The sequence below is a fragment of the Periophthalmus magnuspinnatus genome, chromosome 13 (genome assembly GCF_009829125.3).
Source record: "Periophthalmus magnuspinnatus isolate fPerMag1 chromosome 13, fPerMag1.2.pri, whole genome shotgun sequence".
Lineage (NCBI taxonomy): Eukaryota > Metazoa > Chordata > Actinopteri > Gobiiformes > Gobiidae > Periophthalmus > Periophthalmus magnuspinnatus.
The window spans coordinates 29279626-29307347 of record NC_047138.1 but is presented as its reverse complement, the minus strand read 5'-3'; the positions used below and the strand labels follow the sequence as shown (position 1 = coordinate 29307347).

The following is a 27722-nucleotide window of genomic DNA, read 5'->3' as shown; positions in this document are numbered from 1 at the left end:
AGGGCAGGGGAAAGAGAAGGGGAAAGGGAGAGAGAGAGGGAGAGTGAGAGAGAAAGGGGGAAAGAGAAGGAGAGTGTGGAGGGGCAGGGGAAAGATAGAGAGAAGGAGAGAGGAAGAGAGAGGGGGGAAGAAAGAGGGGGAGAGAGGGGGAGAGAGGGAGAGAGAGAGGGGAGGAAGGGAGAGAGGGAGGGGGGGAGAAAGAGGGAGAGAGTATGGGGGCAGGGACAGAGGGAAAAAGAGAGAGGGAGACGGAAAGAGGAAGAAAGGGATAGAGGAGAGAGAAAGATAGAGGGAGAGAATATGGGGCAGGGGGAGAGAGAGATAGAGAGAGGGGGGGCAAGGATGAAAGGGGGAGAGTATGTGAGGAGAATCATATGTGATTCTCTTGATAAATTCATTGTATTTGCTTTTCTAAACATAATTCCACAGCTTTTTAGTGAAACCTGAACAGTTTTCAAGCCCTTCTTTGATACTCTTCTGTGATACCTGTAACAGATTACTGAAATGTTAATCTCGGTTTGTTGTGTCCTATTCAAATAAACAATAATAATCAATTTCTGTGTTTCAGGTGACATTTTCATATTCTATAGACCAATAATATTTAACACAGATGAGAGCAGCTAATATTAATATTGTTAAAATGCAGATTTCTTGCGAGTTCTTGCATCTAGTCACTGATAGAAACGACGAGATTCAACATTTGTGCATTTACTTTTTGGATATTTCATGGCAAAGTACATTGTAATCAATAGGGAAAACGGTCTCTTGCGCCCCCCTCTGGCAGTATAACGTCATCACACTCTAGAATTTGAAAACACCAATATTTTACTCCTTCTTTCAGTGAGTTTTTTCTGCAAAAGTTTAAATGTGTTAATTTTCCTCCTCGTTGATGCTGTTGTGCTATTTTTGTTATGATTTTTCTGGACTACTAATTAAAAAAAATAATTACAAACCAACAGACTTTACTTTCCATATCTTTTTATTCTTCCCTAATAGATCTGTACAATCAAGAAATCAAACTTTAGAGACGACCCTCTAGCAAAATATGATCTGTACACGTCGTTAAATGCTTTTGGGCAAAAAAACGCGAAAAATACACACATATTTAAATAATCAATCGGATTACTTGTCTAGACCTATGCAAACAACACTTCAGTCATTTCAGTCCAACGGCTTGAAAAAAAATAATAAAATAAACTGGAAAAAAATGGACTTAAACAGTGAGTCGATATGGAGTAATGTTCCCTTTGAAATCTGCCCAGTGAAATAGAAAAGTATTTTATATTTACAGCAACAAAAGCTGAAAGAAACTGATTTGGAAAGAATTATTCAGTCTGGAGATACGTTTTTTTTAAAGATATTGATGGACAACTGGTGTGGTTTTAAGTGAACGTTTTATATTAAAGGATTGGAGTAGCAGACAAAGTTATTTTACGGTTCAAAATCCTTCTGAGACTTTTGGGTGTGTCTATGGGTAAATGCAACAAGATTAATTGTATATAGCGGCAAAGTTTCTTGTAACCTACATTTCAATTATGATTTTGTCACGATTTATAAGATTAGCTACATATTAGAGCAAAAATGTACCTTATAATTTGGATTTTTCTATGATTCATGTACAATTATCTATATTATTATCATTATTTTAGAAGTTATTCAAGTTATATTCTTATTTTGGAAAGTCACACTTCGTTCGGATTGGTTTAAGCGTGACAGAAGCTGCGTTCACGTGACACCACAACACTGTAGAAACCCCCAGAATTTATTAAACTGGAGACAGGTCCCAATTCTCAGGTGGAATTTGCTGTTAAACTGTTAAATTGTAGCGGTGTTGACCTGGTTTATGGTTAATATCTTTGTAATTACTGGGTCTAGCCACGTGAAACAGACACGACGATGTTCAACAGTCAGTTTAAGCTTTTTCCAGGGGCGGCGCCAGATATTTTTGGTTGGAGGAGCAATGAGGGGGGCCCGCTCTTCAACGTGGGTGATCACTTAACATGTTAATTTAGAGCGTGACCCCCAAACTCTACCATGTTTGAGTCGCTGTTTTAAACTAGTTTAAATGTAGCTAGCCCTTTTAGTGATCTATAAAAACGTTAACATGGATTTTTTAAAATTGTTATTATTTTTTATTGTAATCTCATTTTGAATTCCCCCTGGTGCTGCCCTGTTTTTTTTAATGTATTTATTTATTTATTTTTTACATTTTTTTAACAACAGTCCCAGATTGTACCAAAGTTCAACCCGAAGACGTGATTGCTGTCAGTTGAAAGTACATTTCACTTGCGGATTTCAATTTCAATTTCTTTCAAAAACAGTAAATCTCGCCCTCATCGTCAAATTGCAGAACGTGAACGCACCCGATTGTATTAAATATTCTTATTGTCATATTGTCCAGCCTTAACTTTACACATAAAGCTGTTAAACGGAAACTTAAATTTAGCCAAAAATATCAACTTTGCTTTTATGTACAGGAAGTTACATCATTCTTCAATTGTTGCACGTGTCTGCTACTCCAAACCAATACCAAAACGTGTATTTATACTTAGCCAACCGTTAACACCGGCTAATCCATAAATACCTTTTCAAACCGGCCAAAAACTCTACGTGTGATTCAAGACGAGAAGCAGAAGCAGTGAGCTCAGTGCAGATAATACAATGATCCAAATGAGGGAAGACAACCCATTGAAAAAAAAAAAGAAAATTAAAGTTTTTATGGCTAATTCCCCATCCAGCACCATGACAACACACTTCTACTGATGATTTAAAGGGGCTATATGTATGTTTACCTTTGAAATAAACGGCCTGTGATTGGTAAAATACAAGGCGTCCATAAAGTCTTTTTACAGTTTAGAACATTTATTATAAAGGCAGTTGATCAGACATATTAATCAGACTTGTTCTATTGTGTTCAGTGGTTTCCAAAGTGTTTTACGTCATTTAATCCACCTCTATCTGGGCACCATTAGCGGCATGAAGACGGTGCTCGACTTCTCGCCGTGTCCGCTGCAGTAGAGCCTCACAAAAGGTTCAACCGCATCCGTATCTTTTGCTTTAGTTCAGTAACGTCCCGTGTCTTTGTTCGATACACGATTTCTTTAACATAGCGCCGTGGAAAGAAATCCAGAGGTGCGATATCTGGTGAACCTTCCGATCCAACGGTCTGGAAATATTTGGAACATGCAGACCCCAATGTGATTAAAAACTTTTATAAACACCGAGTACAACAGAACAAATCTAATTATTATATCTCTTTGTAATTAAAGTTTAAAAATGTAGACGCTTTTTGGACACCCTGTACATGAATTACTTACGACTTAAAATTTTGAAATAGATTAAATGTAAGTACACAATCACCAGAAAGCATTTGTAGTACAGACTTAATAAGATACTGCATATTGTGGTATATATAGTAGCTAGGGAGAGTTTAGTGTGTAACATCTTATACAGTAATGAATGAGATTTGGTTATTATTTATACGGAACAATTCAAGTCCATATTATTTGAACGGGTTTATCATTTCAATAGCCAAACGAAAAACACAATTCTGTCAACTGGATAAAGGTTTTAGACTGAAAACATGAAGTGTTAAGTAGTAAGCGGCTCCCTTCAGACAGAGATATAAGGCAGTGTCCAACAGTAATCTGACCAGAACTGACAAAACGGCTTCGCTCTAAAACTTTTGTCCAGTTTACAAAATAGATTTTTTCTTTTGCTATGGATCATACCAAGACGACTGAGGGATTACACAGTTATTTCATATGCAGTACTATCTTGTACATGGGTGTATATATATATGAAGGTCCTATTTAAAGGCCTGTCATGATAATTAATTTGAATATATAAAAGCTGGTGCACTTTTAGAGGTCAAAATGTGTTATTTTTCTGTTCTGCGATGAGATTTCAGCCGTAGCCGGTTGTATTGTGACTCATTATAGAAACAAATCATCTAGTTAAGTGTAAGATTCTGTTATTTATTTATATCGGCAGCACTTTTCTTTTTTTTTAAAACAATTTTGCATATTAATAATCATTTTGGGTGATATTTCTGGTTTACGTTTTGCTTTCAATATTATCGTTTATCGTCTATATTTACTTCCAACGATATATCGCACTTCAAAATGTGTTATCGTGATTTATTCAGGTTTTTCTTTATAAACTTTTTTTTATTGTAACTTATTTTACAGAGTACATATAGCCCCTTCCTTACAGACTTCAAATACAGGAAACCGAAAATACCATGTGACATATGTTTGTATTTGCCCACATAGGCACAAAATGTACAGCAAACCCTTCCAACCGTTCCTGAGTTAAAGTATTGTTGTATTGTTTTTGTGTATGAATTACAGTAAGTTGGTTATTTCACGAGCTGTTAAGTGACCCCCGACTTCCCTTTGCATTTTTGATACTGTCCTTCAACTTAAAAAGCTGCCTTATTGCTAATAGAGTAACAATGATTATTTAATGAAGTCGATATAGAAAAAAAAAAGTCAAATAATCCCTTCAAAAGTTTAGGAAAATGAAAAACAACAGTGATGAGACCCGCAGTGCAGTTTGTCCAAAAGAAGGGAGCAGCTATCAAAAACCCAGAGACAAAGTTGAAATGGTAAAACCGAGTTACATTTTTAAAGGGATAGCAGCAGATTGTTGTCGATTTGGTGTGTGATTCATTTTTAAGAATATAAAAAAGGTGCCCCGTGTTACTTTTCTGGTTGGAGAGGTTGTTGCGTTGCCTGGAATGATCCATAGTTATGCCGTTAAAACTAGAGACAGACTGATATTTGGACGATATTTGGGTTTTTTTAGCATATCGGCTTTAAACCTCCAGCAGATGAGCAATATTTTGTTTTGATTTGCTGCCAAGAACATACGCAAAAAGCTTTATTTTAACATTTTATCACATTTAGAGCAGTTATCTTCTCAAGTTAAACGGCTCTCTTAAAGGTTTGTGGTGAAAAACAGGACTGTGGGTCAGTTTGTAGTCAATTTAAGTGACATAAATTGAGGAAAATGATAAAATTTTGACTAATATATCTGCTATTTTAAAGAGTTGTATCGGCACTGGCCATGAAAAAACCCGGATCGTTCGATCTCTAATTAAAACTGTCTATTTTGCTTTAGTTTATTTAACTATAAGTGTTTTTATTGCTCAAAAACAGCTCCAAAAACCTGAAATCATAACGTGAGCGCTTGTCTGGTGGTTTCATCTGCTTCGTCCAAGATAGAGAAGTTTAAGGCCATACTGTGGTTCATTCCAGGCAAAGCAAAAAAATAAAAATAAAAAAACAAAACATCCAAGGAGACAAGAAGGTAGCGGACCAGCTTAAAACCAGGAGTGTCCAAACAAGTAAAGGTTTAGAGTCATGGCAAGTCTATTGAACTGAACACAGTATCAGTCGATGTGCATTTTATCGATAACTTCCCCTTTAATTGGCTCTGAAATAACACTAGTGCTCACAAACTACTTCACTTTCAAGAATTCAGGACCTCTCAGAGCACGTTTGTCATTAATGTCTACATGATTCAAGTCAGTTCGCGCACAACACATGCGACCAAAAAACCCATTACGTTACAAAACACTATTAGCGTTCATCATTTCAGTGCGTTTAAGAACACTGAAATCCAAGTCGCTCCCATTTACCATGAACCGAGTCTGAGGAACACGGTGAAATGATAATAAAAGTACAATTTTACACTAAAGAGAGACAAACTTAAGACATTTTATTGGTGGATTTGAAGGAGAATGATCCAAAAGGTCGTTTGGATCAGGACTTCGCACTGTGGGAATATCGTGTCGTTCCTGGGACTTTTTCCAGTACTTCAAACATATATAAACCCAATTCCTGCACCGTTATAATGTTACGCAAAAGTGATCAAAAAGCAAGTCATGTTTTCTCGCACAAACTTGCATTATTTGATCGTGAAATAACAGTTTGCTCTCTAGACAAAAAGGCCTGGCACTGAACGATGCCACGTATATGTAGTTAAAAGACGCTCCTCCAGCAATATTTGAAATCCTGATAATTCCTGTAAAGCTTGCGGCTACATTTTTGTCCCCAAATTCAAAATGACCAAACTTTCATAAAATGGGAACACAATAAATTTGATACATTTTACACAGCACAATTTTAAACATGAAAAAATAAGTTAATTTCGGACCCGACTTTGTTTATGTCAGAGCTGAGTGGGTTTTACTTTTAGCTCAGCAATTGTTTTAACGCAATTTAAGTTCCAAGCCTTGTCCAATTCATGATAAATGGGAGTATGTAGATTTGAGCACCTTTGAGTTTCACAATTCATTCCTTGGTGGTTTAAAACATCCTTCCGTTTAGTGCAAGCTCTAGTTTTCATACATCTTAGCTGTAAAATGCCCAGAACTGTAGGTTTTTATGGCCCAAAAATACAGTGTGTCCCGTCTTCCTGGGTGAATTGTGTAGTGGCATTACTCGTCAGTCAAAAACAAAATTTTGCCGTGGAAAGCGAGTGGTTTTGCTGGTTTAAAACCCCAAAAATTATAAAATGATGAAAAAAAAACAACATGATTTTATGGGATGAGAGGATTCCTTTGACATTGCATTAGGATTGAGTGTACATGCAAAGGGCCCATAGCAAAATTATTGTTGAAAATGTGAGGAGGAAAAAATATTGGCGAACCTTTATTTAATTACAATATAGATTTATCTTTTTAAAAATGTACAAGTGCCTCTTCTTATTTCACTCCTTTGTACAGACTGAAGCAGTGCCATGTTGGTGTAGATTATGCCTGCAAATCATTTTAATATTTTTGAAGTTTTAAGGATATATAGGGCAAAATGGTGAAAGAAAAAACAAAAACGGAAAAAAAAAAAAAAAAAAAATCTCCTCATTAGATCCAGTGGTGTTGCAAAAATAATGGTGGGTCCAGATTTGATGGAAGTTTAGAAGCTGTCCACCCAAACGCCAAGCCCGCGTTCAGCCAATGTACGGTTCACAGAGACCACCTGGAAAACAACAAGATGTTAATTAAAAGGGTTCTACCAACTTTTCCCCAGGTATTTGCGCAAAATGAGTGCTCCAGTACAGATATATTGTATGAGCAGCTCTTGTAGTCAAAATGAGACGGCCGTGTGTGGTCTGCATTTAATTATAAAACGTTGTATCGTCAGAGAATCATATATAAAGAAGTCGACTAATGTGTGATGTTACCCAGAGTTCAGGTCAAATCAAGTCAAATGAAGTTGATCGAGACTAGAAGTTATGAGTTATGAATTTGGAGTCAAGTTCCTCATTTGAAATTCCATCCGCGAGTATCATAGCAAACAAAGAGCCAATCTGGAGCGAGGCCGATGAAGGTAAAGCCCCTTTCTGCTGGCACCGCTGATTTAGAAAGGAGCAGGCGCTTGGCAACGCTGTCAATCAAACCTGTTGCTAACGCTAGAGGGAAAGACCTCAGGGAAAGAAGGCATCTGATTTGTCTGTTATTGAAGTTTATATCTTGATTCCTGGACAAAATGGCAAAATAAAAATACTAGGATCATGTAGAGCGGGTTAATCTGAACATTTTAAGACCAAAATGACGAGGATCACCGCAGCAGTTACAGAGAGAGGGGCCACAATTTTTCAATTTATAAAGTGAAATGGGAGTTAATGGAGCCAGAAGTGCACCTATGATCACTTCCCATTTGGAGCGCGGCGGCTAACAGGTTAACCATATCCATTTATATACACAGTCTATGGTTAACATGCTCTGCTCTGGCCTCTGAAAGTTATGAAAAGCGGTTACAATCTTCTCATGTTGAAGAATACAGATGCTAGGAATGCATAAGGTAAACCAAGGTTAAGTATGGACCGCTGCACGCCGCTTATAATGAGCTGGAAAACCATACCTCATCTCCGACCATATTCCACAAATGGACCAATGGGAGCCCGGTGTTGTTGTCATAGTTTGAGACCTAAACACAGACAAGTTATTTAAGGGTTTTTATCAGAATTACTTGTTTAATAAAAAAAAATATATATATAAATAAATAATAAATAAATAAAAAAATAATAATAAAATAAATAATAAAAAAATATATAAGCAGGTAAATATTTCCCCCTTACATTTCATTGGAAGTTTATTTGGTACATTCAAAAAAACAAAAAAAAAACCCCAAAACAAAAACACTGTAAAATATTCAAAATAATTTCTAAAACGCTTGAACAAATATTGAGAAGTTACGGTGTGGAAATTTTCATTATCATTATCACTTTTATGGTTGTGTCTTCCTCTTTACTGCAACTTTAATAAACTTTACTTCTATATGTCCACTTAATGTTCCTTTCTCACTTATAAATAAGCACTCTATTGTAAATATTGATGTTTGCAAAATACAAAAAATAAAAAAAAATTAAAATGCATTATTTTCTTCTCCAGTGCATTAGTTCCCAAAGTGGGGCCGCAAGTGGGGGGGTCTAATCATTTAGTTTTTGTTAATAAAATCAAAGTTTAACCTGTGCCAGAAGTGCTACTCCTCTGGTCAGCTCCTCTAACGCAGTCGTGGCTTCGGCTGAAAAACGGTCCTCTCCTGAAACACATTTGCAATTTGGTCAAATTTAAACTTTTCTTATGTTTATCACAGGCAAAATAATTACATGAAAAAAATATTTTACCTGGAAGTGGTGCGATGTTGTCAAGCAAAACTTCAGCACCTTGAAATGGTAGTGTTACAAAGTCAGATCTGTAGAAAGAAAAGGAAGAGTTAAGGTTATTTTAGTAAGTCATTTATTAAGTCCACCACAAGAGGGCTCCACAGAAAAGTTATACTTGTCTTTACCATGGCTCTAAATCTTTTGTGGTGTCTAACTAATTTTGAAGCACAATATACTACAAAGAAATACCACAATAAATGATAATATTGAAACTACTTTATATTTTAAAATTGGTTTACTGGGATTGTCCTGCTTTGTGTCAGTCGTATACAGTATCATTAAAAGGCCTGAGCTGCAACAAATATCAACATGAAGCAATAATTAGCCATAAAAGTGACTTGTTCATCTGTCCACAGCTGAAATCCTATAGTATTACAACAAAAATCTTCCAATTATTGCAAAGAAAAAGTCCCTATGATACATATTGAGCCCATGTCGCCCCCAAGCCTCACATGAGTCGCCCGCAGACCGGTTCTAAAAATAGCACAACTCACTAATGAGCTGCATCTTTTATTCTGTTGCTATTTTTTTTAATCACCCTTGCATTTATATAGATTTAAAAGTGACAATATCTTAAACATATGTTCATTATACGTGAAGTTTAGATAAGTTAAGGTGAACTTTGACCTACTCACTTCAAAGGTCAGTATTGTGCGCGTGACAAAACCAGTGCTCCGCTCGTGAGCGCTGTGAGGATGCGCTGAAAGCAGTTTCTTACTCCAAAACATGGTAGAAAATAAAGAGATCACTTTCACAACGATTTAAGACTGTAAAAGAAACCTGCGTGTATCTCATCTGCGGAGCGACTGTGGTGACGGCAAAGTGGCACAATGTGGAGGGACATTTCACTACGTCTCATAAAACTCCACACTAACTCCCCACGGGGACGCACACTCCCCACGGGGGCGCACACTATGGGCAGAACAAGCCCAGAGCTAAACGCAGCTTTGGGTAAACAACAGGCTTTTTTTACGACACCGGAGAAAAAGTCACACAACGCAACCGAGATTTATTTAAAAATATATAAGCTTATTTTTCTTTAACGTTACATAATTGATAACTTTATGAAACATGGTGCAATGTATATTATTTATGTTTTGTTAAAAAGGTTTGTCAATTGATAGTGAAAATGGGACACTTCCTATGAGATGTAGTGATGTAAGTGTCATCTGGAAATTTAACAATTACTAAGATTAGTAAAGTTAAAGTGCTGAATACAGATATGTTTCTCTCCTTGCTTATTGTTGACAATCATTTTGAGAAATTATTAATGTGATCAGTGTCTTGCAACGTGATCAGTGTGTTCACATAGATGATTATCATTTATCATTATTAATAATGTATATCTAAAGGCAAACTGAGCAAATGTGTTATTTCAGAAGAGCGTCTCAAACTGGTCGCCCTTCGTGCGACTCAGTGCCCATGAAGTAGCTCTCAGGTTAAAAAAGGTTGGTGACCCCTGGTTTAATATATAAAACCTGGGACAATACAAGTCAGTATAGTAATTATCATGACAGGCCTAGAATGTATAGCAACATTTGGTTGATACTGATTGTCGTAATGGAGATTTATTTTATATGAATATGGCTATTGCATTGAATAAAATAAACCCAGATGTATAAAGTGCACAAAGAGCATGGACCATTCACACTGAAAACAAGTACAATTGGGTCTCCAATGTGTCTTCTAAAACTATTCAGGAAAGGTTCATTTCTGTCCTGTGAACGTGACCTAGATACTCATTTGATCAGGTATCAGTTCTAGTTTAAATATTGATTAGGATCTGATTTTTGATACTACACAAACGCAATTCCGGTGGTGTGGGTTCAGACCTGATTTGCCGCAGTGTGTCGATCTTGACGCGGTCGTATCCTCCGTAGTCGACGTATCGAATCTCGACTTCGCTTGACTCTTTGTAAAACGTGATGACCTGAGCTCTCCACCAGGCGCCTTCTCCAGCCGGCGCAGCACAGATCACACCCACTGCACACAAAATACACAGGGTTTGGATTTTTTAAATACTTTTTTTCCCCTGGTACAGACATTTTCAAAGTACTCAAGCCTCAAATGCAGGACAATACAGGACTACTACACATAAATTAATCACTCAAAATATAATGTGTTTACACTGTCTTGGAGTTATAACAGTTAATAAAAAAAATAATAAGCAAACTTTGATTTTTAAGATTCATTCACTTTATATGTAGGCGTCTGGATCATACCTGAATGACTGAGCGATTACACATGGTAAAAAGAAAAATTCAAATCTGACAAAAAGTTGTTAAAACTGAAGAAGCAGCTTTGATGAGCTCTGAGAATGGAGTCCAGCAATCTGACCAGACCTAAATCTAAATAAGGAAAACCAAAGTGCTAGCCAGTATGCTAATAGATGTAAGAGCATCCATTAGGGGCTTGAATTATTCTGCTAAATTTGACTCAGGCACAGTTCTCACTTGGTGTAGCTCATTAGACCTGGCTAACAAACAAAACTGTAAACAATAGACGTGTTAGTTTCAGTGCAGTTAGCTTCTCCCTTCAGACAGATATAAGGCAGTGTCTCCCAGTAATCTGTCCAGAACTGAAGAAGCGGCTTAAATGAGCAGCGAAACAACGAAACTCTTGTCCAGTTGACAGATTTGAATTTTTCCTTTACTATTTATACGTAGGCCTCGACTCAGCTCCCTCACTATAGATTACGATCACTCAAAAGCTCAGATGGTGCTGAATACTCGGCACGAGTGTCAACCAACTCTGTTCCCCCCCGGTTAGATTTATGTCCAACTCCCCCCTCGACTTCTTAGTAAGATTATACGGTGGCAACAATTGAGCAGTGTATTTACTGTTTTGACGACAAGTGTGTCAAGGGGTGTGTGGAGGTCACAGAGGCGCACAAACTTGTACATTAGTTTTATTTATTTAAGACAGATCCAGTAAGTCCATAATTCTGCTGCTCGGGTCCTGACTAGAACCAGGAAGTACTTCACACATAAGTCCTGTGCTCATGTCTCTGCACTGGCTCCTGTAGCTCAAAGAACAGACTTTAAAAGCAGCTCTGCTTGTGAACAAGTCTCTCCGTGGACCAGCACCAAAGTACATCTCTGACATGTTAGTGTCATATGAACCTCTCACACTCTGAGAACTTCAGGGACCGACCTCCTGCTGGTGCTCAGAGTCAGGACTAAACATGGGCAATCAGTTTCAGTTTTATGCAGCTAAAACCTGGAACAGTCTTCCTGAAGATGTGAGACAGGCCTCTACTTTGACAATGTTTAAATTCAGGCTCAAAACTGTTCTGTTTATCTGTGCATACGACTGAAAGGCTTTTACTCTGCACTCTTCTGTTTTAATGGTAATTTTATGATGATTATGTGTGATTATTTATGTTTTGATTTGTGTGATTTTAATGTCTTTCTTATTCTGTAAAGCACTTTGAATTACCTTGTGTATGACTTGTGCTATACAAATAAACTTGCCTTTCCTATTCAGCAAACATTTCCAAATGAAAAAGAGCCCTGCATTTCCACAAAGATGTATAGCACTTTTCCACCTTCAAGGCACTCAAAACATCAAGGAACCACTCACCCATTCACACAGATTCCTACACCAGTGTACACAGACACTGGGGGCGAGGCGGGTTAAGTGCCTTGTGAACCCAGCTTGTATATAATCATTATTATTTTATACATTTTACACTCTCTGTACATTCACGCTTACTTACTGTCTGTAAGCTCCAGTTACCATAAACCGAAATCACAACACTTTGCGGTAACCCCATGCGGAAATGTGACCTCTGCATAGGAAATAAACAGAGCAGATGCACACCGGTGGGAAGATGGGTGAAATGTTTTATGTCTATATCTGATCTTTGTGACCCTCAACTTACAGATGCCTCCACTGTAACCGAATCCTCTTACGGCTGAAAGGAGCTGCTGAGATGTTGCTAATGCTGATTGGCAATAGCTGCAGCTACTGCAAAACGTTAACATTACTTTTGTTTTTTGGCACATAATGCCTCCATTTTGATCGTGCGTGCTGGTGACTTAAATATTTAAAATGTGATCTAATCAGCTGAATTTGAACCAGTTTTCATTTTCATTCATTGAAAGACTGAGTTATCAAGCACTTGTCTTATTTGAATAGTCTAATGTATCAATAAAGTGGATTTATGAATTGTTATGATACCACTGTGATGTATATATTCATTGCAATAAGGTTAAGGAAATGTGCAGAATACTGAAACTGGAATGTCCTGTACAGGCCATGTTTCGTCTGTCAGCTTGAGCCGGATGTTACTGGACAGCGAGGTCTGACCTGTCAATGTCCAGTGGACTACTGCTACATGAATGATAGAGCTGATGTGGTAGGATGCTCTGCAGGTAGCTCACACATTTGCTCCACCTATTCCAACGTGCCTGGATAGTCATACTTGCACAAGGACACAACAACACAACAACAGCATTCGTCTGTGGGAGCTGGAATCGCACCGCCAATTTGAGAGTCAGTGGATCTGACTCCTCTACAAATCATGTTTATGTTGAGAGGAGGATTCGACCTGCCAACCTTCGGATCAGTGGACAAACGCTCTACCAGCTGATCTATTGTCACCCCGTGTGATTTTCGACAAACAACCAAGCCTGTTTTTTTACCTTCAGCGGGCGAGGGCAGGGCGGGCGTCCCGGGCTGAGAGTAGCAGAGGAACATTTGCTGGTCCAGGCTCCTCAGGGCGTGGTACGTGGGGTGAGTGTGCTGCTGAACAAACACATGACCGGCAGAAACGATGTTCACCACGATCACCTCCACCGTGACTCCACTCGGCAACAACAGCTGAGGAGAAAGGGTTAATATTATGTTTTTAAATCTACTGGAAAGGACAGCAGCTCTTCTCTTGTTGTCTCTTGTCTAATGTAACAAAATAAGCAATCTGGTATATTCTTTCAAAAAAAAAAAGGACACTTGTGGAAAAGAAGTTTTAAATTCTGTAAAATAAGTTTGGGTTCAAATGCAACTTTCACTCCAGTCAAAGCTCAAAACTACAGCCTTCAATGTTCAATTTATAAGAGACACTTCCCCCTATAATCCCCACGTTTGTTTGGGCTAGTGCCACAATATTAAAATTTCAAACTTTATTTCGATACTAAAGAATGGAATCGATACAGATTTTGATACTCAAATGACAAGCTCTTTTTAGACAACATTGTAATTTTCAAAACAAAATAATGAGCTAGGAAAGAAAACATTATCGATACCTGCTCAACTGAGAATCCAATTTTGATACTAGTTTCATCAGCAATTAGTATCTGATTTTCGATACTTTTGTCAACCTTAGTTTGGGCACATTGGCACTGCCCAGACTACAATGCTGCCCTGTGATGTCTTGGGGGTCTTGGGCCTAACTGCAATAACGGGCGTCTGGTCAGATAGATTTGAGAGTTTTCAGAACTGAATATCATTTGGATTGATGTTGCTGGCCAAGTTAGTTAGTGGCCAAAAGATGGGCTCATTTCTAGTCCCATTCATCATTATTATGAACAGAAGCTCTCATCATTAAACCGCACTAGGCCTGTAATTGCAATAGTTGGTACAATTATCAAACCGCAAAAGAATATAATTAGTAAGATTACAGAATGTCCTCTGCTCATGACATAATATTCTTATCAGAAAAATCTTGTAGCTGCGGTTTACAAACTTGTTTTGAAATGCATGGGATTCTTGTACTGGTTTAAAGGGCCTGCATTACACAACTGTCTGATCTATGTTATCATGTTTCCTCATCCCAATCATACCTGTTGTGTTTCATTCACAAATGTTCAACAGCCTAACCCTGCATGTTGAGGCTGAGTTCTTCTCTCAGTGTCATGTGACAAGACAGAAAGTGCTCCACTGTGTTTTACTGTGTTAAACTACATACGCCTTCACTAGAATCATTTCGATCATTTCAGCCCTGAAATTGCCAATCTCTGCTAAACAAAAGGTAAAAAAGGTAGCGGTTAACTTGAAAATTACCGCTTCATGACATCACAAGGTGAGCATTTTGAGCTTTGGAGATGTAGACAGATTAATAATAAAGTGTTACTCAAACATGTGTGAATGAAACAAAGCAACTCTGGGTCTGTTTTTGATGAGGTAACAGCATTATAACACGACTTAAAGCTCACAAGAGTCACTTTTGCACAATATATCAGACAAAGATATCTTTAATAGTTCATATTTTAGTCTTCTCTCAAACGTTAATGCTTCTGGAGTTGTTTAAAAAGTGGCATTTTGTTCAGAGTGCACATTGTAAACTATATCTCATATCTAATCACAATGGTAAAACCTGTCTGAAAATTCACAATTAGGTTTTTTATCAAAATTGTTCAGCCCCACACACACACAGACACCCACAGACATGCAAACACACTTTTAAAATTTGTTTTTCATTACATTTTAAGCTTTAAAAGGTTAAGTTCTTACCCAGGATGTCATGGGAAGTGAGGGGAGTGTAAGTGGAGGAGCTGGAGGTGCGTACAAATTTGTCAGGTCCAAATCTTTAAACTTTTTCCCGATCAGAGCTAAGGCTTTGTCAACCTGTTGCTGCGTTCCTAAAAAGAAAAAAGTAACATCATCATTATTATTATTATTTGTTAATTCAAGTTTTTTCATATTAAAGTAAAAACCAAACCAAAAAATAAGGTGTACATTAATAAAATAAACATAGGTGCATTCATTATTTCTTCATATAGAGCTGAGAGCAGACACTGACCCTCGATGTGGCAGATCTGGAACTCCTGTGTGTACGGTAAAGTCGAGATGTAGATCTTTGCTCCTGAACTCTGCTTCAGGAAGCTCACGTATCTGCCCTGTTTCCCAATCAACCTCCCCACCAGATGCTGCAAGAGAAGAACACACAGCTCAGTACATTTAAATCTCAACATTCACTTCAATTATATCTCATTTGAGGGAGATCTACATCGTCAAGGTACAGTTTATTGTCCCTAGGTCTTGTTCGGTATATGAGAGCTGGAACAATATATTTTGGGCATCAGTATTTATCATGAGTACATTTTCTTTGCAGAAGTGGGGAGATTTGGAGCATTTTAGTTGCAATGTGATAAGGTTTGAGCTGTGGAGAGGTGAATACGTCCCTTTTATGGCTAATTCTTGGTACATTCTGCTGTTTATTCGTTACAGCTCATGGCATTTAACAAAACGGTCTATTTAAAATGAAAATCCCTGAAAATGAGCAAAGACCAGGAAAAGTGCAATCCTAACGCAAATAAAATTCCTGTTTCACCCCTTTGACACATAACCAAACTGTTTTTTGATTGTTCTTTCATAATTAATAACTAAACTTTTACTCTAAATTTCTCAGGTAACTAAAAAGATAGAATTTTCTGTGTCCAGCTACACAGTAAATTCATTAAGTAGATGATCATTCCAAAAACTTGTTTACCCAAGCTCTGGTAGCCTGGTAGGATGGATTAGTGCAGAGGCCCCAATTTTTCTGGGGGATCAATAGTTTTGTTATTTTATTGAAGGACCATGTTTCATTTAAAAACATCATACTCCACATTTTCCATATTTAAAATTACTCAAGTAGTATGTCAAAAATTTCCATATGACCTACAGCATGCAGATACAGATCAGTGCTGACAGAACTGACTCTTTAAAATGACTTTTCTAACTACAAGTGAAGTCCCTCAGGTCAGAGGAGAGTTTCTGTCTGGAGCTTCTTCCATTCTTTAAAGCCTTTGTATGAGAAGGCCGTCTGTGCAAAGGCTGAGCTACATCTGGGACGTCTGCAGACATTGTGATGCGTGGGCCTGGGCGTTCGGGGTGGACCTGGGCGTTCGGGGGTGGACCTGGGCGTTCGGGGGTGGACCTGGGCGTTCGGGGGTGGACCTGGGCGTTCGGGGGTGGACCTGGGCGTTCGGGGGTGGACCTGGGCGTTCGGGGGTGGCCCTGGGCGTTCGGGGGTGGCCCTGGGCGTTCGGGGGTGGCCCTGGGCGTTCGGGGGTGGCCCTGGGCGTTCGGGGGTGGACCTGGGCGTTCGGGGGTGGACCTGGGCGTTCGGGGGTGGACCTGGGCGTTCGGGGTGGACCTGGACGTTAGGGGTGGACCTGGGAGTCATGGGTGGACCTGGGAGTCATGGGTGGACCTGGGAGTCATGGGTGGACCTGGGAGGGACACTTTTTTTGATGATAATTATAATAACGACGATGTATTCCCTAACCCTACCTATATCGATCCTACTTTGTGAATTAAACAGTTTTGCATAAGGCAGGGCATCAAGTCTACATTACCTTTGGCACCTCGATCTCCCAAATGATGACCTCTGAACTGGACGAACTGTGGTTGCTCTCTCCAATGCAGCCGCTGTCCACAGAGTCCATACTGTTCACATCAGAGCCTGTGTACACAAACAGCACTTAGACTGACAAAGAACTACAAATACAACACAACATTTTTCCCCAATAGATGAATGTGATGTCATACTCCCAGAAGGACCGAGAGTTTTGAGTAAGAGCTGTGAGAGAAGTGAGTGCTCCAATAAATACATAGGTGGAAGATGCATCAAAAAAATACCATAATTGTGGAAATATACTCTATAGTCAAATTTTGCATACCTATAAATAATACTATGAAAAAATGCTATCGCCCAATCAAATGTATAAAGTGATTTTTCTGTCCTTCTGTGGCAACTTTTATGGTCCATTCTCATTTTGTGGGACATTTGAACCCCAGTCATTGAAAAAAAAAAAACACATTCTAGGATATTCCAGTCCTGATGCATAGTTGAATACTGCCTGGATATCATAAATGAGAAGGCAAAAAATATCAAGTATCGAGTGGCCGATATTGATAAGTGATTTCGCTAACGCTAGCTGGAGTGACCTTGGGGAAAGAAGGCAGCCGATTTGTGTGTTATTACTGTTCATATCTTGATTTACAGACACAATAGCGAAATAAAAATACCAGGATCATGTAAAGCAACATTTTAAGACCTAAATGACGAGCCCGACAGCAGCAGTTACAGAGAGAGGCGACAGTTTTCTAATGTAAAGTGAATTGGAGTCGATGGAGCCGGAAGAGTGCCCATGAACACTTCCTGTTTGAAGCGCAACAGCTAGGTGTCTGCTATGTCCATTTTTATATACAGTCTATAGACAAGATGAGATTTGGACATCATTTATAATAAATTGTGTGGTTAACTTCACAATTACTTTTTAAAAAATGTACTTCACTGAATACTTTTTCCGTCATTGTAGCAGGGATTTTTGGAGCTATGCCTTCTCAAAATGTTAACTGACGAGCATTAAACCTTTTGTGGCCAATCCAATGTGAACCGAAATTGCAAAGTTCCAAAAAGATCCTCGACCTTTGCTCAGTCGGCCTTTCTTCAAGCCAGACGACACTGGAATCAACTCCAGACAGTCTGAAGTTGTCTGCAAATCTTTGAGATAATCAAGTGTGTCCACATTAGTCTTGCACATAATGATTTTTAATACGGACTGTAGGAAAAATACTGTCTTGGACTTGGTGACATTTTGTTGTATTTTACTGCTAATATTAATGAACTAAGTTAGTCTTATAATGTAATTGTAATGAAACGTATTTTTATGTGTGGTCACCAGCACAGGAACAGCAGATGGAAACAAACAACTGTACTTTTTTTTTATGCATTTATTTGTTCTCTGTCTGTACAGTTTAAGACCAGACTAAAAACCCACCTCTTCTTCCTGGCATTTGGTTATAGCTTGGCAGGATATCTTGATGTTTTATTGTTTATTGTCCTGTATATCCGTTTTTGCTGACTTTATGTGAAGCACTTTGGGCAAGTTGTATTTTAAATGTGCTGTAAAAATAAAATTGAACCGAACTGTCTTTTTTAAGCCATGTTTCGGGTTTTGTGTTTGGGGCTTATAATCTTTGTTGTTTTTATATCACTTCATAAAAGGTTATTATTTTGGCATTTGTGTTTTGTTTTAATGTTTATGATTATGGTATTGTTTCATGTTTTATTGAATTTATGTTAATGAATTAAATCTGGTATAAATCATCTTTTGTTTTGTAAGATTAATGCACTGGTAGATGGTCCCTGACAAATAAATAAATAATTAAAGAATCCATATGGAAATGCAAGGGGAAAAAAAAAAAATCTCATGAGATCAACTTCCCCTTGTGGCAATTTGATCTTGTGAGATCTTGTGGCACGAGATCCTGTCCCATTCAATTTTGATCACCATATCGGCGAGTGCGAGTGTATAGGATTAGAACGTGCAATACTGACCCTCTCCTCCGGACTGGTCTGTCTCTGCGTCGGTGCCGTGGGCTCCGTTGCCCAAGCTCATCCCGTTCAGCCTCTTCAGGTCACACACTCCCTCCACAGAACCATCCTCACTCAGGGCTCTCCGCTCTGCTCCATCTAACCCCACCACCTCCATCTGCGTCTCCTCCTCTGGTGCAGACAAATCAGTCACTTGGATATTATCTGTTGGGTGTAAGTCCTCACTGCTGACCTCCGAGTGGCATGTACTAGAAGCCAAATCATCCTCCGAAACGCCTTCAACTTTCGGCTTTGTTTGCCCTGAACAGTTTGATCTGTCCATAACTATATCTGTGCTGCAGCCATTTGACATTCCCTCTTCAGAATTTTGGACATCGGAGCTTGTTCTCGAAAGTAATTCATGCTCTGTTTTGTCTATTTCTTGTGAGCAAATTCTTGTACTTTCCAATAGCGGGCAGCTGGCGTCACCCATGACTTCTTGCGTTGCTGCGGAGATGACTTCTGTTATCAAACCAGCTGCGAGGAGCTCCAAATCTGGCTCGACTTCTTTTGGCTGTTGATCTACCTTCTCACAGATAAATTCTTGCATTTCTGCTGCACATAGTGGCAAAGATGGTGTGCTTGTTAGGACATTTAGGTGGAAATCCTGCAACAAAATGGGCGTTTCTACTTCGATTTGCGGCGCCACTCTTTGCAACGGGCTAACTGCGCACGCTGTCGCAACTTCGCCCTCCGGTTCGGGCCTTTCTTCCTCTGAAATATTGGGATCCAAACGTGAAACTTTGGTAAGCTGCGTGGACAAAACAACTTCCTGTTTTGATTCGCAAATGTCCAAATCAGATGAGCGCATTTCGTTTCGCGTCTCATCCTTTAAACCTACGCTTTCTTCTACTCTTAATGTCGCATCTCCATTATCTTGAGCGTGTGAGCTAATATCATGGTCCAGTCTCTTTGCAGTTGTGTGCACAGGGCTGTCTGGTCTTGCGGTCTCATCTGTGGGAGAGTTGGTGCCATTTTCGATCACACCGTTGCTGCCCTCTGTTGGTGAAGTTCGCAGGCTGGCGGAGGAGGGGGGTCGTTTGAGTTCGCTGTGGCCCAAAACCCGATCTTTCTTTCGGGAGATGTACCACCACCAGCCGATTAGGGCGAGGACTCCGGGCAGCGTGTAGGGCACGACCGAGCGAAACCTCAGCGGCATTTCCACAGGACACTAGCAGCTAAACCTGAAACGCACAAACAAAGGAAATGGTAAATATGAGAGATTGTATGTAAAGAAATAACTATGAATTAAAGACCTATTAAGCTCTCTTGAGAGTCTTAGAACATTAATTCCTTAATAAAGAAACACAAAACAAAGGAGATGGTAAATTTCAGACACTGCAAGTAAAAATTATGAATTAAAAATGTAATATTAGTACCACCTGTATGTTTATATTTATATTTAAACCTTTAGGGTACTATTCCAGTTTTATATCGCCTCACATAATACTAGAAATGTATTAACAGCCTATAGTTATGCCATAAATACGATACGAATAATACAAATCAAAATAACTTCACTTGATTTAGCATAATTTCCTGCAAATAAATGGTCACATTTTATATAGGGCTTTCAAGGCCTTCCCCCTTCAAGACACTCAAAGCGCATTTACATCAAGAAACCACTCGCCCATGCACACGCACAATCATACACCATTGTACAGACACTGGGGGGGAAGTGGGTTAAGTGTTTTGCCCAAGGACACAACGGCAGCATTCATCTGTGGGAGCTGGATCAGGGGATTTGACCGCCCTACTTATGTTCATGTGGAAAGCGGGATTCGAACCGCTAACCTTCAGATCCGTGGATGAACACTATATTTATTGGGTGACAGTAGCTAAGTTGTTATTTAAAAGTGCAATATTGTCCCGATTAATGATTTTTGTGATCAATTCTGATGCAAAATAATGACTATAGTTATAGAAAATAAAAAATTGATAAAGGTTTGTAAATATTTAATTTAATCATTAGTAACATTATCAACAGCCAATTAGTGATCTGCTAATGTTGCTTTTGGTTTATCAAGTGAGCTGTGTGAAAGTTACTGGAACTGATTAGATTTTAATTTTTTTTTCTGCATACAAGTTTAACAGTCAGTTTTGAAATGAGTACATCTTTTCTTCATCTCTAATAATTAAACAAAGCCCAGAGTGTAGTTGGGCCTGTCACAATAACACATTTTGAAGTTTGACATATCGCTGACGTAAATATAGACGATAAACGATCATAAACTATGCTAAATCTACAATATTGTTTTTTTTTAAAATCATGAGCTGCAATAAATAAAACAGCAGAATGAAACACTTTAAGTTGCATCTGTAATGAGTCTTAGAAGTTATAAATTCAACCTTTTACAGCATAAATCTTATCATGCAGCCAAAAAAATAACCCAAAATGTGCCAGTAGTGCAGTTTTCATGTACTGAATGATAAGTCGATATAGTGATTATCGTGACAGGTCTATGTGGGGTTTGGATGAAGCTTTGCCAATTGCAGCGACGGTGCCCTCTGAACTTTGTATCGGCGAGTCGTTGGTGTTAAAAAAAGGTCGTGGGTGCATGCCTTTCCTTACAGAGCAGCATTAGGAGGTATGCACCACATGTGACTGAGGCGAAGGCCCAGTCATGGCTCAGGCTGGCAGCTGCTCACACAAACTGCCTCCTATATATTTATACACTCCGTGACAGAGGGTTTCATTACGCTCTGAGGAAAGGGCAGTCCTGACTATGGCTGCTACTAGTGCTGCAAAGAGAACGTGTAACATTTACAGGTGGGCAGATAATCAAAAAACGTAAATATCATGAAAGTTATTTTGCATATTGAGTACATCGTAGATTGTTATTTTAAAAAAATGCACAAAAGCTGATTAAAAAGCTAAAGACTATTTCTGCAATTTAGTGGGTCATTTTAAATAGTTGTTTTCAGATGTATTTGATGGTTCCAAAACATCTACAGGTACAATTTCATTAAAAAAGTTCATTATAAAGTTATTTTATGAACTAATGGTTGCACAAAGTTGATGGAATTTAAGTAGTTGGAGTAGTTGGCAGAGGTGGGTAGAGTAACATTACAAAAATAATATTACTGTAGAAGTACAAAGTAGTGGTCCAAGAAATTACCCTATTAGTATTACTATTAAAAACAGCAAAAGGATAAATGTAAATCCTGCCAACTGGACAAAAGTTTTAGAGTGAAGATGTTTCGCTGCTCATCCAAACGGCTTCTTCAGTTCTAAACTAAAGAAGCCACTTGGATGAGCAGAACTGAACTTTTCTTTTTGCTATGGACACAAACTCAAGTAAGAGTAAAAAAATATTTGGGAAAAGTACTACACAAGTAATAGTAATTTAAAGAGCAACTGTTGAGACGTAACATCTGATTTAGAATTTGAAGTCAATGTTGTCTGAAGTACACAACATTAAACACTGGACAAAATCTGGTATTTTCAAAGAACAGACGAACTAAATCATATCTAAAAGAAGCGATGCAAGAAATTCACATATTTATATAATTTCATATTGTCAACATAAAGCTTTTGTCACTTAGATTTCCTCACAGTAGGAGGTGTAACCAAAACTTTTACTCAAGAGTACTGTTACTTTAATAAAAATATTACTCAGGTAGGAATAAAAGTATGCTGCTAGAAAAGTATTCTGAAAAGTACAATTTCTTTAGGTTCACTGGGTTACTTTTACTTGAGTAACACTTTAAACATAAAATAGTTTCTTCAGCTACTCTGCAAATGCTGCACACTACTCCTGACAGGCTGCTCCTCCTGTATTGGAAAAAAAAGCAGACATTATATCGCCGGAAAACAAAGGTGCATCATATAAACGGTCTTTGTTGACGTAAACACAGCACTGACTGACCATTCAAATCTGAATCTGCACATTTTCAGAACTTTTAATAAGCTTTACAAATATTCAGGGACATACTTTCTAGCCAACACAATCCAAAACCTATTTCATATGTGTGTATTTCTGTTTCATCATGTTTCTGAGATGCCCAGAACTTCCCACTCCTCTGTTTGCCGTTTAATAAAGTAAGATTAAATACAAACAGTAAGAAGTTTAAGCCTGAGCAAACATCCAACCAGTTCTCGTAATCCTCGAATGCGTCGTCTCAACTCTCCAATGAGGACACTTGTGGCATTCGTCTGGAAGCGGTCGGAGCCTGCACTGAATAATGGATAAACACGATGACTCATTCTCAAAGTAGTGGGAAAGCGAATACCAAAGGAGAGACAACTGGACAAGACTGAACATTTTAGAAAGTTTCTGTCCAACTGTTGATTGAAACCTAAACATTAAAAGAGCATTAGTGCAAAGTTAGGACAAAAATGTGAAATGGTTTTGTGCAGATCTTACATAACGAATAGGAATGAGTAGAAGTGAGCAATGTATTGTGACCATTGTGTGAAAATGTGCCTAATTATATCAAGTTTAGTGTCTCTAACTTGCAATATAAAGAGTATACAGTGACATTTTTATATATTTTGTGGTTAGCTTTCTTTTCACCTCTAGTGCAATACAATTTGACAACTTTCTGATAAAACTGCAATAATATAATCCTTTTATTGTTATCGGGAGAATAAGACTGGGGCGCTGTTAGCATGCTAGTTGTTGTTAGCATGCGGCAAAATGGCAAAACTCCATTCCTGCCTGTGAAAGCTGAGAAAATTGCTTATAAACTCATTGTGGTGAATAGTTAAAATGCTGGGAATGTGTTGGCAAAGTGAGGAGGGATACGTTTGGACTGGTGTGCAAAATTACAATTAACTACTTCTTTTTCATATTTTTAATTCCAAAAAAGTGAATAAAATCCTACAGTACTTACAGACTATTGTTATGAACAAAAGAAAAGAAATAAGTCAGATTTATGTGTTGGAAAATGTGGCAGCTGCATGTTACTGTGAATTGCTTGTGTGGTCTGTACTCCAATTCAATTTAATTCAATATAGAGCTTTTGATACCAGTAATTTCCTTGTTCTTTGCCTTTGTATTCTCCTATTAGCTGTGATAATTGACAAATTTATAAAAATGTATCATAATTAGCAAGGCAGAGTTCTGTTTATTTTACTTTTAGAGCAGGCAGAGTGCAATAGCTTAAATGTTTTGAATACAACCAAATTATGCATCCTAGACAAAAATAGGGATTGGTTAATGTGAGCGCTAGCTAGAGTATAAACCTTTGAAAATACTGGTGGTGCATCCAGTCGCTTATCAGATGAAGCCAGTATACAGACTTTTCTGATGGAGGGTCTGCCACCTGCTTATCCCCATGAAAAGTTATCATTTTGCCTGGAAAATTCCACAGTATGGCATTAAACCTATCAATCTTACATTCATTCTCATTGCTTGAGACTGTGCTTTCTTCCTGTGAGCGGGTGGCATCTCCACAGAGTTTACCTATAACTTCTCCGGGTGGCATCAGTTGCACAGAGATAGACAAGTTGAAAACCATAATGTGGAATATTCTAGGAAAAGCAATAACATCTTCATTGAGAGAAGCAGGTGGCAGTCCCTCCACCAGATTGCATCAAAATGTACTAAAACAAAAACGTACTATGTGAAATTGCCAGTGGTAAATGATTTGCTTTGGCACGAAAGGTAAAAACAGTGTAGTAAAGTGAAGTGGAGCCCTACATATAAGCGAATGGTTATTTATGTACTTTACAACTACGGGACTGAAAGAACGAACTATGGAGTGCTAAACTGCCTGCCCATCAAAAGGTCACCACTTCAAACCTCATGTCAGCACTGAGTCCCAAGTCACTCATGTCACTTGTCTATTGTAACCAAATTATACAGATAAAATAGTTTTTGTGGAATTTAATTAAAGACAACGTATGTTCGACTACAACCGTTGCAATAGATTCACCTTGATCAAGGAGAAACACAGCTAAATGACCGGAAATCTCTCCTTAACAATGAACTTTGATGTTCATTGGTGCATTTATCATTGACCTCAATGTTGGTTTGCAGACTATGACCTTGCAATTCAGTCGGTTAGGGGAGTGGCAGTATTTGCATGTCCCAGTCTCCTGAGGGTGGCCGACCTAAGCAGCTTACTACTACATGCATAACTAGCGATCTCATAACACTTCACACATGGTTATGAACACACATTTACTCTATGGGATTAATAAACACAAATCTATGAAGTAATACCTATACTTCCAAACCACTTGTGGCAATGGACTCTATAATAAGTGCAAACACAACATTTAGTAGTCCTTAAAATAGCAGGTAGGACCTAATTTTTTTTAGAAGTACGGTAATTTGTCATATGTCATATTTTTGAACACATGGCCAACAGGCTACAGCTATGCAACTTGGGATGGCATTATCCAGTAGTAACCCATTACGAAGCTTACTTCAGAATAGCAAAAGACAAAGTTTAAATCTGTCAACTGGACAAATCGTTGTAGGATTGAAGGCGTTTTGCTGCTCATCCAAGCCGCTTCTTCAGTTCTGACTTTAGAAATGGATAATAGAAACTGCAAACAAAATTAACCAAGCTTACTTTACACCAAGGTCAAATGCAGTTTTGAAAGCAATAGGTTTATTATTTGCAAGGCCCCATCAAGTGTCTATGTTGTTCTGATAGTGATAGCCTACAAGCAGTGTCCATAGCAAGATTCTAACGCTATCTAACATTACAAATCTATAAATTGGGAAGACTTAAAAACCATGGAATAACAGTGACATATTATTATTATTATTAGTCATTTAAAAATTTTATTCGTGTCCCTGACTGAGAAGTGAACAAAAGGTTATTCATTAGGCCCCTGTAAACTAATCATGAAAAAGCTCTGGACACACATGATGATGATTTGTGATTATGTTTTGATTTTATGTATTGTGTAAAGCACTTTAATTACCTTGTGTACAAATTGTGCTGTACAAATAAACTTGCCTTGCCATAATAGCGGGTTGTAGTTGTTTGCGGTAATAGGAACGATTGAGCCGCACAGTGGAGGGGTTAAAAGGACGTTCCTAGTCGGACTGTCACTGCCCAATTTGAGTCACTGCCCGATTTGACTCAAAAAGTGCACTACACATGCGTGAGACACTCTGTCCTGTTGGGTACGGCTACTACATGTGGACAAACATCATCAGGTCACTGCAAAAACGTATAATATACTTTTCAGTAATATGCATTTTGCCTTTAGAATGGCTGCAATGACTAAAGCAGCCATGCAAAGAAACGTGGTAAACAAAAGTAGCTGGAAATGCTAGGTCTGTGTTCCCCATTAGGTCACCCAGGGACGCAGGTTTTAAACAGTACAGTTTCGACAGAATAAGAAAGTAAACCTCGGTTATATTAGCACAAGGAAAAACGGGATATTCTGATGGCAAATCCATGTTAAAGAAAGTAGCACGTCTGGCGCAAATCGGGTAATGACACGGGCCTCAGACCTTCACGTTAGCCACTTAGCCGGTTCTGCCCGAGTATATAAAAAAAATAAGCAAATAAATGCCCCCAGATGCTTTAATTCACTCAATAACAGTAATAAAGAATGCCAGTTTGCTGTAGTAAATTGCTTATGGACATTTGGTTTGCTTGTGGTTAGTAAGTTACACAACGTCACCAGGGTTAGCTAAAGTTGGATGTATGGGCTTACGGTTCAATGACATGGCTTTGCTGCACGAAGCCAAGACCACGGCATATTGTGAACAGTTAACAGCGTGAAAAAGCAGCGTTACTTGATGGGTTAAGCATAAGTATTATAAGCTGTGAGGACAGAAACTGCACGTTTGAATGAAGTCACGCCGTGTCCCCATGTTGCTGCTACACACTAGCACGATGTGCATTCTCTCTGCTCTGTGCAAAATGCAGCAGTTTCTATGCACAGGTATCGGATCACTTACGGTGTTTTAAGGTCCTCGGCGCCGCCACGATGAAATCAACAGTGAAATAATACCAATACGCAAGTTTTTCAATCCGTGTCCCCGTGCAAACTATGGAAAGTCACTCTCCTCCCCACGTGCTGACCGACTAGCATCAATTCTTAAAAAAAAAAAACAGTCTAAACAGCTGAGCAAATCTCGCGAGATGTCTACAACGGAAACTACTCGAAAGTCTCGCGTTGACTGCAACTACATACTTTTAACATGCATTTGAGGATTTGCCGCGCCGTCTACTCTACAATGTTTTATTATTAGTTTTATTATTAGGCTTATTACGTTATTTATTAGGTTTATTAGGTTATGCGCATTATGAACATTAACTTTGCTAATTGCAAGAAGTAAGTAAGAAATAATACATTCATTTTTAATATACAATTTTTATTACCTTATTTATAAAGCTAAAAGGCTATAAGTGTTTCAAACAGAACAAAGCTACTGATAAATGTTACACCGTGTTTTAGGTGTCTATATTTAGAGATTCTGATGTATTAACATTAGTTTAACCGCTCATTTCTGTTGTCATGGCAGTACATGTATGTAACTCTTAAGTGAAATGCTTTCATACAAATTCTGTATTTAGATTTTTAAACTGCCATAAAAGCACCAAAATGTTAATATTTGTCAAAGACGTTTCTTTTTTTCCTTGAAGAGATTCTCTTAAAAATTGAATATTGGCATTATAAATTATCATAATCTATTAATTTATTAACACCTTTAGATGCTAGGTTTTGTCACATGTAATATAGTAACAATAATATTCCATTATAGGACTTTTCATATTATAATTCATTGTGTTCCTTGTGGTTAGTAATATTTTGAATTGGTTATAT

General features: G+C 38.2%; 1 protein-coding gene across 1 annotated transcript; it reads right to left on the bottom strand.

Moving 5' to 3' along the window:
• Positions 1 to 961: 961 nt before the first annotated feature.
• Positions 962 to 27013, bottom strand: LOC117380407 (A-kinase anchor protein 1, mitochondrial-like). The gene is made up of 11 exons (XM_033977211.2): positions 26854 to 27013; positions 18944 to 20163; positions 16956 to 17062; positions 15416 to 15542; positions 15127 to 15254; positions 13320 to 13497; positions 10506 to 10656; positions 8635 to 8702; positions 8476 to 8549; positions 7869 to 7934; positions 962 to 6983 (listed from the first exon to the last, which is right to left on the bottom strand). The coding sequence occupies exons 2-11, from the start codon at positions 20136 to 20138 to the stop codon at positions 6921 to 6923; spliced, it is 2157 nt and encodes a 718-aa protein (XP_033833102.1). The 5' UTR covers positions 20139 to 20163; positions 26854 to 27013; the 3' UTR covers positions 962 to 6920.
• Positions 27014 to 27722: the final 709 nt, after the last annotated feature.

Coding starts and splice junctions, on each gene's coding strand:
- LOC117380407 (XM_033977211.2), bottom strand. CDS start 20,138: ATGCCGCTGAGGTTTCGCTCGGTCGTGCCCTACACGCTGCCCGGAGTC. Junction 10,657..13,319: donor CCTGCCCTCGCCCGCTGAAG/GTAAAAAAACAG, acceptor TTTTGTGTGCAG/TGGGTGTGATCTGTGCTGCG. Junction 6,984..7,868: donor GGAATATGGTCGGAGATGAG/GTATGGTTTTCC, acceptor GTTGTTTTCCAG/GTGGTCTCTGTGAACCGTAC.